The 15,327-nt window shown below is 38.5% G+C and overlaps 1 protein-coding gene across 1 annotated transcript; it reads left to right on the top strand.

Moving 5' to 3' along the window:
- Window positions 1-419: 419 nt before the first annotated feature.
- On the top strand, window positions 420-15,120 carry LOC145480133 (uncharacterized). Its single transcript, XM_081458590.1, has 13 exons — window positions 420-635; window positions 1,587-1,890; window positions 2,357-2,466; window positions 2,804-2,987; window positions 4,297-4,318; window positions 8,899-8,938; window positions 9,042-9,122; window positions 9,586-9,866; window positions 10,134-10,383; window positions 11,329-11,632; window positions 12,098-12,207; window positions 12,537-12,720; window positions 13,278-15,120. Exons 1-13 carry the CDS (start codon window positions 420-422, stop codon window positions 13,337-13,339), a joined length of 2,148 nt encoding a protein of 715 aa, XP_081314716.1. The 3' UTR covers window positions 13,340-15,120.
- Window positions 15,121-15,327: the final 207 nt, after the last annotated feature.

The following is a 15,327-nucleotide window of genomic DNA, read 5'->3' on the forward strand; positions in this document are numbered from 1 at the left end:
TGAGGGGTTAGAGAAATACGTGGAGGGCGAAGGAGAGGAAAAATTTTGTAAGGCGCTCAATAAAATGATTACTGAAGAAGAGCAGGTCATGGAACCGAAACTTTCCCTTGGAAAAAGGTATGCATCTAAGATATAACTTAAATTTTATGAATCATCTTTGAACTCTTCAGGGCTGCCCTTAAGGATCCTTGCACTTTTTGATGCATTGATGCAGTGCAGAGAAATATGCGCTACTACCACGGTAACTGTTAACTAACGAGCAATAAAAGTAAAACTAGACGTCAGAAAAAGATGGCAGGTTTCTAGGGGAACTTAGGGAAGCTTAGGTATATCGTTGAATAGTGATCTATCAGATTAAACCCAAGTCTTGTTTTCTTAAACCGAGTTCTCACCAGTTTGGTGTAGATATCTCGGGAGTAATGGAAGTAACAGTCAAGTTGCATGAAGACCTGGGTGACCTTGGGCTCGGCAAATTAAGCCAGAAATATATAACAGATCCAGATATCCGCGGATTGTTAGCTAACACAGCCCTGGATGTCAAGAAAATGGAGCCTTATGATGAAGATCAACTGCTACTCATTACATCTGTGATTTACAGCGAAAAGTTTGAGCTGACAGGAGGGAGAAAACGAGAGGTATTTACTCTACAAAGGCATAGAATGAGACTGATTATTGATCACTTTTTTTGACAAAGATCTGGATGTTCTGTCTTCTTTTCTTAATTTGGGACTATCTAACAAGGTCAATAGTCGAGTATAATGTACTTAAAGGCACTGACTTGAAATGTTTAAGATCTACATTTCAAAACTTTAAGCCCCATAATGCAAAAGGGTCATATTTCGTAGGGTTTTTGGGTATGGTCCTCTGGACTAAGGACCTTTCGTTTCCCACTTCATATTAGCAGCAGGTTGTTTTTTTCTGTCTTTTCCTAGACCGTTTGTTTACTGCCAAATAAGCAAGACTTCAATGAAACTTCAAGTTATATACCTTTATAAAATGACTCAGCCCCAAGGCTGAGTCGAGGCCGTCAATGTCCACCTCAGGGAACATTGAAGGTCGAGGGGAAACAAAACTCACTGTTTCCCGCAGGGCCAGTCAATAAGTGTATTGTTATACCTCCCAACTCAAAATTGTGAAAAAAATTATTCGCCTGTCCCACACTGGCACAGAAATTTACCGCGGTTTCAAGGTGTTCAACCTGATCTCGTGCGATCGAGTCGAAGATTAAAGTTGTTGTTTCCCTAGGGAGTCAGTGTGTTTTGACTCATGAAACGTTCTTCTCCAAATGAAAAACGTATTTGAGTTAAGAAGTATAACAAGTATATTTGTCTTTCAACGCTACCTTCTGGAAAAGCTGAATCGTTCGTGAGCACTTGTGACTGCTAGGAGAGTCTAAAAGAGGCATAATGTATTGTATATCAACACTGACATATGTTTTTGCGTCAAGGATTGGGGAAGGGTCCATCATTAAAAGCTTTCACCACTGAATTAAGAGATGGGAAACCTGCTGAATACTACGATGTCTATCAGTATCGATAAATGATGATCGTTCCCTAACCTCAGCATATTGTCCACTTGATTTGCAGCGGGAAGGTAACGCAGTCGTAGGGCCTTTGCCGTGGTCCGCCAGCATTGTGTACGGGAGCGCAGGTTTTAAGACGACAAAAACTCCCCCAGAGGGGGCGGAGAGGAATATTAAAGGACCACTGCTCTTCAAATGGTGCCGTGTTGACTACAACAAAAAAACCAATCGACTGGAGATTCCCAAAGGAGAATATATCGGTAAAACTGTGTGTCACCGTAGAAACGCAGAATCCACACCCAACGTGGAAGGTGGCGAGTATTATGACGTCATTGTACACTGCAATTTGGACGAGATTGATTCCCAAGGTGAGATTAGCATATGTATAATTAAACGGACTTGACTTCAATGACGTGTCATCTGCCAGTCATCATTATTTAGTCATTAAATTTAGCGCTACCAGAGAAGAAACACCATTTCCAAAATTAATATGCCTTTTATTTGTCTCCTGCAAATGCCTTCTTCTAGTTTTAAGAAAAAGTCGCGTGCAGTGCATCACTAAACAATGCCTTGACTTATGCATTCCCTGTTTGAAGCATTTGGCAATTGAATCGATTTCATTATTTCTCCAGTCAATACACAGCTTCAATGTTTTAGTACAACAGCAAAAAATTGACGTGAATTATATCGAGCAGGCATTTAATGATGTTACTCAGTAACAAAACAATAACTAACACATGCTGACGCTGATAATGGTCAATCTAAGAGTTTTTATGTAAGAGTTTGTACATAATGTTTCCAGCCAAGGTAGTTTTTCTTTATCTCTATAATTAGAGTATGCAGTGGAAGATGCGATAAAACTGCGAGCTATAGAGAAAGAACTACTGCTACCTGGAACGGACAGGGCACAACGCAAAGCTCGAATCAGCAAGTATCTACACTGGGTGAGTGAAAAAAACAAGTAATTAACTTTAAAAGCTTTGGTTGGTTAATTTCTGTCTATCTGTTTATTTTCTTCTGCTGGCAAACAAGCCATTCCCTAAGTCTTGTTGCTTGCTCTTCATATTGTTGAAGAAGTTCCAGAGAAACCTTGCTGAAGCTTCAAACTCTATGTTTAGCTGAAAGAGAAAGTTCCAAAAAGAGATGTTGAGTTATCTTCCTAGACTCAGCTTGAGTATGATAAGAAAGCTTCTGTTGACCGAATTTTTATGGTTTCAAATAACTATCTTGTTATTCAACTAGTAATCCCTCACAGCTTATACAGATAACTCTTTTCAACAGTTTGAACGGTCACTGAGCACAGACCAACACAAGTTGACGCTTGACGAACCGTTAATAGAAGAAGATTGTGATTTTCTAAGACAAGTCTACCTTCCTTGCGCCGAGGATTCCACCATGTTGGATCTGACTTCTCTCTCAAAGGAAGACGTTCAGAGTTATGGAATCGTGTTCAATGCACTTGATAGTAAGAATACAAGATTCATTTATTAAACTAATCCGTCTACAGTGTCGTTTCCCTCCACTTTGTCGAACTCTGTAATTTTGCTCCTGATTTGTCCATCTACCCAATTTTTTTAAAGCAACTTCCGCTTCCCTTCGAGCTTCCAAAAATCGTGATACCACTGTACTTTTTTTAGTCGATCCTTAACTGAATCATTGTTTTGTGTTTTCGGGTAGCTAAAGACGCTTGACTCTCACATACAGCGCCCTTAACCCCCTAGGAACATAAATGGGTACTGTTAAATGTGCTACGATGGATTAGCTCTTAATCTTTGGAGAGTATCGATACTTCAAGCACTGATGATTCATCTGACTTCTCTCCTACCCCCTAAACATCACAAAGCAATGTCATTGCAAGCCCTAGTCGTACGCCTCGTGGAGATTAACTATGTGAAAACTATGTGTTTCGTTTCTTTTTGAATAAGAGGAAAGAGGAATCTCCAAGATATTCATGGTTGCAAATTTTGTTACTCAACAGCTTTGTCTGACGAGAAGTGGACTGAACTGGAGAGGAATATGGATTGCGCATGCCCTGAATGATGGCCCTGTGGACGTGGTTTTATAAGTTTGCTCCTGGAGTTATAATGACCTTACCTAGCTATTGCTCTTAAAGCATTGTTGTGGCAAACTTAATATAATTTTAGATCAGTTATCTAAAACATCGTCATGGTAAATATTTAAAACTGGAATCCGGCGACAGGACTGAAAATTCGAATTCTCCTTTATTTCGTCAAAAAGACCTTTTTGGAGAATTATGTTTTTGTTCTTTCTGGAGAAATATGGCTTAATGTTTCAATTTTGTGAAATCTCGGAAAGTTCGGAAAAAAAGCCTGTCAATCAACCAAGAAGGGAGGTGGAATTAATGCAACATTGAGCATTTTAACAGGACAGTAGTAGAGAAAGAAGGAGCGGCCGGTGAAAATTAAACCCACTAGAAGAAAAACTATGATGGGCATTATGAAAAATTATGTCATTTTTAGACGACTGAGCAAAAATAATCCACCAAAATGTTCTTTTTGACGAAATAAATGAAAATTGGAATTTTTGGTTCTTTCGCCGGATTCGCCATATCTACAGGCAGTGGTTCTTAATGAGTTTGAAAAGCGTATGTTTGTCACCTATATACCTATATTCATATACCCAGTTACCGCCTAACTCCTAAACAACTAGTGACCTTTAAAAAGTATCAGTGGGAGACGTAGAAGACATTTAAACCTAAAGGATACTCGCCAATATAAAATTTTTGAATTACCTTTTTTGTTATTATCATACAGATATCTTAGAAACAGTGTTAAAGTAAACATTGTACCATAATGGAAGTAAACTTTGTTTATTAATTAATTCTCTGTCTTATTTATGGTGACCTCGCTGTCCCATCAGCACTCTAAATTAACGACTAGATGGGAAAACCCAAGGAACTAAGACAACCCACTCCTCTATTGATCAGTTATTTTAAAAAACTGTGCCTCTCAATTTCTTAATTTCATTTCTGCCATCTGTGTCTTGCTACACGTTGTTCGACCGATATGGAAGCGACCTTTTGGCAAAAGCGATCTGATAATCCTTGAGGGGTTAGAGAAATACGTGGAGGGCGAAGGAGAGGAAGAATTTTGTAAGGCGCTCAACAAAAAGATTACTGAAGAAGGGCTGGTCATGGAACCAAAACCAAAAAATTTTCCCAAGTAGCAAGGTATGGACTCAATATTAAACAGTGCCTTTTCACACTCAAGATTTCTAAATGACTAGCGGTGAGATTGTAAGGACGACCTTACGAAAATGCTCAGAAGAGAGAAATAGAGGGAAAGAGAGATATGACGGTCACAGTGGTTAATGGGGGAGGGGGGGGGGGGAGGCGGACCGGTGAGTGGAGGGGAAGGGGGAACTTCGGATGATCTAGCATCTCGTGCCGGGCCAACTTGCCTTTTCGAAACCGTGGATAAGCCTCTGTCCACAGAAGAGAAATTCGCTACTACCACATGTTACCTAAGTAGCGAAAAACAACTATGAAAAGAAAACTGACAACAAGGTTAGCTTGGAGAGAGAGGGGAGATCAATAAATTGTGATGCCTGAGATCATGCCCTACTCTTGTTTTCCTAAACTTAGTTCTTGCCAGTTTGGTTTTGATATCTCAGAAGTAATGGAAGTAACAGTCAAGCTGCATGAAGACTTGGGAGACCTTCAGCTCGGCAAATCAAGCCACAAATACATAACAGATATTGCTAGCTGACACGGTCCTGGATGTCAAGAAAATGGAGCAATATGATTTAGACAAACTGCTACTCATTACGCCCGTCATTTACAGCGAAAAGTTTGAGCTGACAGTAGGGAGAAAGCAAGAGGTATTTACTTTATAAAGGCATGATGTTGTCATATTCTATTCTTTTCTTTCTGCCACTGTTTGTTTGATTTTAAGTAGGTGAACGTTATTTTTTTCATTATGGTTTTGTGAAGTATGATATTAAAAGTTTTGCTTTTGTGGTAGAACTGGATCCATAGCAAGTTTAACATCAAGAGGACAAATGCATAAAAAAAATTAACCTCTATCTGAGTTTTATATCGTGAAATCTAAGTAAAAAAGAGCATTTTTATTTTAAGACTTCTGCTGCCAAATGCGAAAGTTCATCGCAAGGAAACCTGGTATAACACAGTCAGAAAGAGGGTATGACATGGAAGAAACTAATTACTTCAAGTCTTGCCGTTGTGTAATATTTATATTTTCTTGACTTAGCGACCGGAAAAGAAACGCTTATTCCTCTGAACTCGAGGAGCGTACCCGCACCAATTCTCTTCAGGTGCTGCCGTGTTGATTTCAATAAAGAAACTAATCGACTGGAAATCCCCAAAAGCCAGTACATCGGCAAAACTGTTTGGACGCTCGTGTGAGCTGAAGAAAATTTGGACGAAATTAATGATTAATAGAATAGTAATGTAGTGTAACAAGAGGAACATAATCTCTCGAGTATAACCATGAAAACCGTTAGATACATAGCTAGCCGCAATTCCTCTTCTGGGCAGTCTTTTTCAATGCTTCTGTTTGTGAACCAGCATTGAAAGTTAAATAAAACGTCGAACTGGTTGAGATTTAGGTATGATCAACTTTCCTCTGGCTTAAAGGATAAACTGATCTTCAGTTTCTAATGAGGATGAAAATGGAAACTCTTTGACAGATATTGAGCGAGCCATTTTATAATGGCTGATGATGCAATCTCGCAGCCAAATTCTTTCACTCCTCAGGAGAAAACATCCGCTAACATCCATCTTGATCACGTGAGCTCATGAAGTCTTATTCCTCTAAGGTTTCATAAACCTTTACCTTTCTGGTATCAAACGTTTGGAAGTTTTAAGCCACAGAAAGTCGAATAAGCTCTTTGCATCTAAAACTTTGTTATATTATGGGCTAGAACATTAAAAATGCCAGAAGTGGAAAAAGCATATCGAAAATAGTAAAATGGGCAAGTTTGAGGCCCCTGGCATTAAAGAGTAAGTTTATACGACAGTTGGAATTTTCGGAAAATTTAGAAGATATATATCTATGGAATTCGAAAATGTCGCTGGAGAGCAACGTCTTGGCCTCCAACAACTTTTTCTGTACAAATCTTCTTAATTTTATAAAAAAAAAATACGTAAAATCTCATTCTTTAAAGCAGGGGGCTTCAAACTTGGCCATTTTGATATTTTCGACATGCTTTTTTTCATTTCTGGTTTTTTTTATGTTATAGCCCGTAATTTTATTATGTAGACTTAGCCAAGCGTAAAAGCGGAGCTCCTGTTCAAAACCCGATTAAGCTAAACCAGGATAAGCGAGAAGTTTGATTTGAGTTGTGTTACTTTGTTACTTTACGGATCACCTTCAAAAAAGCACGTAACCTCGATGAGCTCTAAACCTAAACCCACGATATGGTAACGTGATACTGGTCAGCGGAGACCCTGTTTCGACAGGTGTCAATTCAATTGACCATAACATGGATGTCCAATATCAAAGATATACGCTGTAAACCAAGACTTGGTATTAGCTGGAGTAAGGCCGCCATGTTGCGCGACGTCATTTTAGTCGTCGTTGGGCGCATGCGCCCGCGATCCATACCGCTAGCCATATTGACCATAGAAAATGAGTCGCATGGGTCTCTATGCATGCATTTGGTTCTCTTTCTAAAGTCTAAAGCTCACTTGGAGGCCCTTCGCACCGCCGGAGCTCAGCTATGAAAAGTAGGTTACGTGGTGGCCTAGCTGCAAAGGGCCTAATAGGGAGAATAATTTTTGGTTCATCATTTATACTTGAACATTTTCTGCAAAAAAAAACCCCTGAGCTGCTAGGAACCGGAACTGGGCCTTAATTCAATGTATGATCAAAATACAGTTACCGTATATTCGCTCTTGTGTGAAATTGTGTAGGTAAACGGTGTTAAGAGAGAGGGGAGGGTAAATTGCGCCCTTGACGATATCCTATAACAAAGGAGAGCTCTCAGGCGATGTACCCTAATCGGTGTCCCAAAGTTGAAGTCGAGGCCAATATTATCACAAAACAATGCGTAGTAAATAAAGGTACATTATGAGTGTCTAAGCCCTTTGTGTTTTGGATTGTTTTTCTAATTTTCGATTTTGTGGCGAGAAAAGAAAAGCCAAGGGACAAAAAAAAACAAAAAAACAATTCCTTTATCGATCAGTTCTGTCAAAAAATATGTCTCTCAATTTCTTAATTTCAAATTACGTGATCTGTATTTTGCCAGCGCGACACTTTCTACTCGACATACTTATCAGAAATTACAAAGCTGCAATACTTGTACTCTGCAGTGAAAACCAGCAGTTGACTGAATTCTGACTGATCGTTCGGTTGGTGACACCCATACTTTCATAAAAATGTTTAAAAACGATAAATGGACATGGCATAAATCAAAGCAAAGCATTGTTTACCCAAGAAACCATAGTCAAATATTCACTTACACTGCAATGTTTATATCATATGTCATTCACATATATTTCAATATCACTAATTATAATATAGACTCTTTATAGATAATTCTTTGCAATACAGCAGCGATTTTCCAAGGAAATGCAGGGGGAGATAACGATGTCCTTTCGTTACTCGACTTGTCTTTTCTGATATTTCTTTACAAAAATAAAGACGATAGAACTGAGTCAACTTTGCAAACTTTCATCCGCACTGTTTTCATTTCTGATTTTTTAGCCTAAGATAGAATATGACAAAGGAAAAATATCTATCTTTTGGTTTCAAAAATTCGATTAGTTTCGTTTCGTTAGTTTTGTAAAAAAATTGAGATAGCTTATTTTTTAGCCACAAAATTGTCGCTAAAATTATTTCTGTCGGCTGGCAAATGTTCTGGTGCTGATATCACGTGACAAGAAATTTTTTGCGGGTTCCGCATTTTGGGATTTTTACGTTTGTTTCGCTATCCGCAACAATAAAATCCTGCAAAAAAATTCCAGCCAAAGTTCACTCCACTGACGAAATTATACATACAAACATCGCATGAAGAATCACGGTGCAATTTATTTACAACATCTCTTGCGTTCAGAAGCAAAACTTAAGGTATATGCACCGAGTGTAGTTTTTACTGATCCATTAATGGAGCAATCAGCCACACTAGGGCAAGATGTATTTGCAATAGATTGAATCTGATTACCATGTCTTACATCCCTGCATGTTGTTTTACTTGTCGATTGCATGTAGTAATAGCAAAAACCGCTGATCTGAGTCGTCCCACATGGTAATTAGTCTTCATGACTCAATGTATTGCAAAGAAAATGAAAGACGTCACGTGACGTAATCACTCATGTGCCTCGTTTGGCTAAGGCAGTTTATGAAAGCATTTTAGTTTCGATGCAAGATCAACTGTTTGCATTTATTCGTCTACAGATCGGAGTTCCTTAAGCTGGACAGATTTTTTGCTGCGTCGGTTAGTAACGTCGAATTTTCTTGTTTCGATAAATGAAGATTCCATTCAATTCCTCTGGCACTGAGGTTTGACTCAAATAACGATTCTTCGTGTTGTCTCGTAGGAAGTACATCGGACACTCAGTGTGATCACAGTTTTTTCATTTGCTGGATTGCATACAGCTCAGTTGCTCGTCGATTTTACGGTATGATTACCTAGCTACATGGCTTTCTTCGCTATTCTCTTATTTTACTTTCTGATTTGCTAGCTAGGTTAGTTATTTTTATGACAGGGAACCATTAAACAAGCAATTCAGAGATAGCTAAGAGCTACCCAAAAATAGTTTCCACAGCGTAAAATTGCAGCATTAATTATACTAGAGCCGACAAAATGGAGGCGGCAAAAATACTAATGTACAGAAATATACATATTCAAAGCGTCTCAAGTGGGTGTGCTGAAATCTCAGTTAACAGTTAGCAATTTCTCAGATATCGTTACGGCCCATCGGATCTCAGATCTCAGTTGTTATTTTAAATAGCGCTGTTTTTCAGCCTAAATGGGATCAACTGGCGGTAGTTGTTCGATAATTATTTCTGCTTTTGTTAAGATAAAGAGAGTTTATATTGAATTAATTTTTAATTTCTATGTTTTCCCTGTTTCTTCTTCAGATGCTCGAAAAGTCACTTCTAAAGTTTGCAGAAGAGAATTTTAGCCAAAAATATTGCGCATGCCTCCATGGTGAAACTAAGAGAATAAGACCTTTAGCACTTATTGTCAAACGGCACCGATCCATGTTTAAGCGACCTTTTGGCAAAAATGAATTGATAATCCTTGAGGGGTTAGAGAAATACGTGGAGGGCGAAGGAGAGGAAAAATTTTGTAAGGCGCTCAATAAAATGATTGCTGAAGAAGGGCTGACCATGGAACCGAAACTTTCCCTTGGAGAAAGGTATGCATCTAAGTTGTAACTTAAATTTTATGAATCATCTTTGAACTCTTCAGGGCTGCTCTTAAGCATCCTTGCACTTTTTGATGCATTGATGCACTGCAAAGAAATATGCGCTACTACCACGGTAACTGTTAACTAACGAGCAATAAAAGTAAAAATAGACGTCGGAAAAGATGGCAGGTTTCTAGGGGAACTTAGGGAAGCTTAGGTATATCGTTGAATAGTGATCTATCAGATTAAGCCCAAGTCTTGTTTTCTTAAACCTAGTTCTCACCAGTTTGGTGTAGATATCTCGGGAGCAATGGAAGTAACCCTCAAGCTGCATGAAGACCTGGGTGACCTTGGGCTCGGCAAATTAATCCAGAAATACATAACAGATCCAGATATCCGCGGATTGTTAGCTAACACAGCCCTGGATGTCAAGAAAATGGAGCCTTATAATGAAGATCAACTGCTACTCATTACATCTGTGATTTACAGCGAAAAGTTTGAGTTGACAGGAGGGAGAAAACAAGAGGTATTTACTCTACAAAGGCATAGAATGAGACTGATTATTGATCACTTTTTTTGACAAAGATATGGATGTTCTGTCTTCGTTTCTTAATTTGGGATTATCTAACAAGGTCAATAGTCGAGTATAATGTACTTAAAGGCACTGACTTGAAATGTTTAAGATCTACATTTCAAAACTTTAAGCCCCATAATGCAAAAGGGTCATATTTCGTAGGGTTTTTTGGGTATGGTCCTCTGGACTAAGGACCTTTCGTTTCCCACTTCATATTAGCAGCAGGTTGTTTTTTTTCTGTCTTTTCTTAGACCGTTTGGTTACTGCCAAATAAGCAAGACTTCAATGAAACTTCAAGTTATATACCTTTATAAAATGACTCAGCCCCAAGGCTGAGTCGAGGCCGTCAATGTCCACCTCAGGGAACATTGAAGGTCGAGGGGAAACAAAACTCACTGTTTCCCGCAGGGCCAGTCAATAAGTGTATTGTTATACCTCCCAACTCAAAACTGTGAAAAAAATTATTCGCACACTGGCACAGAAATTTACCGCGGTTTCAAGGTGCTCAACCTGATCACGTGCGATCGAGTCGAAGATTAAAGTTGTTGTTTCCCTAGGGAGTCAGTGTGTTTTGACTCATGGCACGTTCTCCTCTAATTGAAAAACGTATTTGAGTTAAGAGCTATAAGAAGTATATTTGTCTTTCAACGCTGCCTTCTGCAGAAGCTGAATCGTTCGTGAGCACTTGTGACTGCTAGGAGAGTCTAAAAGAGGCATAATGTCTGTATATCAACACTGGCATATGTGTTTGCGTCAAGGATTGGGGAAGGGTCCATCATTAAAAGCTTTCACCACTGAATTAAGAGGTGGGGAACCTGCTGAATACTACGGTGTCTATCACTATCGATGAATGATGATCGTTCCCTAACCTCAGCATATTGTCCACTTGATTTGCAGCGGGAAGGTAAGGCAATCGTAGGGCCTTTGCCGTGGTCTGCCAACATTGTGTACGGGAGCGCAGGTTTTAAGACGACACAAACTCCCCCAGGGGTGGCGGCGAGGAATATTAAAGGACCACTGCTCTTCAAATGGTGCCGTGTTGACTACAACAAAAAAACCAATCGACTGGAGATTCCCAAAGGAGAATATATCGGTAAAACTGTGTATCACAGTAGAAACGCAGAATCCACACCCAACGTGGAAGGTGGCGAGTATTATGACACCATTGTAAACTGCAATTTGGACGAGATTGATTCCCAAGGTGAGATTAGCATATGTATAATTAAACGGACTTGACTTCAATGACGCGTCATCTGCCAGTCATCATCATTTAGTCATTAAATTTAGCGCTACCAGAGAAGAAATGCCATTTCCAAAATTAATATGCCTTTTTATTTGTTTCCTGTAAATGCCTTCTTCTAGTTTTAAGAGAAGAAGCGTGCAGTGCATCATTAAACAATGCCTTGACTTATGAATTCCCTGTTTGAAGCATTTGGCAGTTGAATTGATTTCATTATTTCTCCAGTCAATACACAGCTTCAATGTTTTAGTACAACAGCAACAAATTGATGTGAATTACATCAAGCTGGCATTTAATGATGTTACTCAGTACCAAAACAATGACTACCACATGCTGACTGATAACAGTCAATCTAAGAGCATTTGTGTCAGAGTTTTGTACATAATGTTTCCAGCCAAGGTAGTTTTTCCTTTTCTCTATAATCAGAGTATGCAGTGGAAGATGTGATAAAACTGCGAGCTATAGAGAAAGAACTACTGCTACCTGGAATGGACAGGGCACAACGCAAAGCTCGAATCAGCAAGTATCTACATTGGGTGAGTAAAAAAGCAAGTAAGCTTTAGAAGCTTTTGATTTGTTCTGTCTGTCTGTCTATTTCCTTCTGCGGGCAAACAAGCCATTCCCTATGTCTTGTTGCTTGCTCTTCATATTGTTGAGGACGTTCTAGAGAAAGCTTGCTGAGGCTTCAAACTCTAAGTTTAGCTGAAAGAGATAATTCCAAAAAGAGATGTTGAGTTATCTTCCTAGACTCAGCTTGAGTATGATAAGAAAGCTTCTGTTGACCGAATTTTTATGGTTTCAAATAACTATCTTCTTATTGAACTAGTAATCCCTCACTGCTTATACAGATAACTCTTTTCAACAGTTTGAACGGTCACTGAGCACAGACCAACACAAGTTGACGCTTGACGAACCGTTAATAGAAGAAGATTGTGATTTTCTAAGACAAGTCTACCTTCCTTGCGCCCAGGATTCCACCATGTTGGATCTGACTTCTCTCTCAAAGGAAGACGTTCAGAGTTATGGAATCGTGTTCAATGCACTTGATAGTAAGAATACAAGATTCAGTTATTAAACGAATACATATACAGTGTCGTTTCCCTCCACTTTGTCGAACACTGTAATTTGGTCCTGATTTGTCCATCTACCCAATTTTTTTAAAGCAACTTCCGCTTCCCTTCGAGCTCCCAAACATCGTGATACCACTGTACTTTTTTTAGTCGATCCTTAACTGAATCATTGTTTTGTGTTTTCGGGTAGCTAAAGACGCTTGACTCTCACGTACATCGCCCCTAACTACCTAGGAACATAAATGGGTACTGGCAAATGTATCTACGATGGATTAGCTCCTAATCGTTAGGGAGTATCGATACTTCAAGCACTGATGATTCATCTGACTTCTCTTCTACCCTCTAAATTGGAACGGACTCGAACCTTTTTATACCACTGACAAAAATCACAAAATAATGTCAGTGCAAGCCCTAATCGCACGCCTCGTGGAGATTAAAGGAAAACGAAGCTATAACTATGTGTTTTGTTTCTTTTAGAATTAAAGAAAAGAGGAATCTCCCATATATTCATGGTTGCAAATTTTTTTACTCAACAGCTTTGTCTGACGAAAAGTGGATTGAACTGGAGAGGACTATGGATTGCGCATGCCCTGAATGATGGCCCTGTGGACGTGGTTTTATGAGTTTCCTCTTGGAATTATGATGACCTTACCTAGCTATTTCTCTTAGAGTATTTTTTTGGCAAACTAAACATAATTTTAGATCAGTTATCTAAAATATCGTCATGGTAAATATTTAAAATTGATGAAATATTAAAAGCCACTGGCTGTAAATATGGAAAATCCGGCGACAGGGCTGAAAATTCGAATTCTCCACTATTTCGTCAAAAAGACCTTTTTGGAGAATTATTTTAAGAAACATGTTTTAACGTTTCAATTTTGTGAAATCTCGGAAAAGTTCGAAAAAAAACGCCTATCGATCGACCAAGAAGGGAGGGGGATTTAATGCAACATCGAGCATTTTAACAGGGCAGTAGTAGAGAAAGAAGGAATGGCCCGTGAAAATTAAACCCGCTAAAAGAAAAACTATGAAGCGCATTGCAAAAAATTGTGCCATTTTTGCACGACCGAGCAAAAATAATCCACTAATATGTTCTTCTTGAGGAAATAAAAGAAAATTGGAATTTTCGGTTTTTTCGTCGGATTCACCATATCTACAGGTAGTGGTTCTTAATGAGTTTGAAAAGCGTGTTTGTCACCTATATACCTATATCCATATACCCAGTTACCGCCTAACTCTTAAACAACTATTGACCTTTAAAAAGTATCAGTGGGAGACGTAGAAGACATTTCAACCTAAAGGATACTCGCAAATATAAAATTTTTGAATTACCTTTTTTGTTGGTATCATACAGATATATTAGCAACAGTGTTAAAATAAACATTGTACCATAATGGAAATAAACTTTGTTTATTAATTGATTCTCTGTCTTATTTATGGTGACCTCGCTGTCCCATCAGCATGCACTCTAAATTAACGACTAGATGGGGTTGACTCCAAGATTTATGGTGGATTAGCTTGGGATATTTTATAGAGAAATGAAGAATTTTAGAAAAGTTTTGTTTTCACTTCATTTCTGTAAGAGGTACTTCTAAAACACTAAGCAATCTATCACTGCACCTTTCCCCTCACTTGATTCACAATAAGAAGCCAAGTATTAACTTAGTTAAAACTACACAACTCAAAAAGTTAACGGTAACCGATTTTCTTGAATAAGGTGGAGTTTAATTTGAATGTCAGATCCCACAACATCGCGAAATAAATATTCACGTCATGAGAGAGAGCGATTTGTGATTCTCCGTCACAATTATTACGAGCACTCCTTCCTGTGTTTCAGTTTCTGTCAAAACCAAAACACCTGATCAAAAGCGTTTTCTATATCGATGAAACGATGTAAAAATATCCACTCCAGCATCGTTATGGTGGTATTGTTCGTACTGCTAAACTGGAATGTGAACAAAGTCATTAAACAATCGCAGCCAGAGATAGTATTCCCAAACCTGACTGGGCCGTCGTAAGAACAAAGGTTTATAAATCAAAATCAATCAAATCAATCGTTAAAACTATTTTCCCTTCTCCCGTGCGAGGTCAAAGAACAAATAGAAAAAAATCATCTTTTTTTATTTGAAACGGGGACCGTGCACGAGGGCTATGTTGGCGGCGGAAAATCGAAGCTGGTATAACTAGATGGCTTTCATTGAAGGAAAGTCCAAAAGGTTTGAGTCAAAAGTAAGAGTGGAATTTTTGCTACAAAACTGACAAAGATGAAAAGATTTCTGAGCATCGTTTTAAAATTAACGTCTTCCAGAATCCCTTGACAAACTAAATAAATCTATTTAAACCGAAAGATCGTAAGCTAGAATTACATATAACACTTTTCCAAAGAAAACATTCTATTTTTGTCAAAACCTAAAGATGAAGAAAATTGTTTATTACTTCACCAGACTTTCGTTCTTTGAATGCTCTCAGTTTTGTGTCTTTTTGTATAATAGTTAAGAATTCTATTTTAGTTTGAACTAGTAGTTCTGGTATTGGAATGATATACCGGAAGACGTCATATCTCTTTTTCGTTGATATCTATGGGCG

Source organism: Orbicella franksi, chromosome 2 (genome assembly GCF_964199315.1).
Source record: "Orbicella franksi chromosome 2, jaOrbFran1.1, whole genome shotgun sequence".
NCBI classification, from domain to species: domain Eukaryota; kingdom Metazoa; phylum Cnidaria; class Anthozoa; order Scleractinia; family Merulinidae; genus Orbicella; species Orbicella franksi.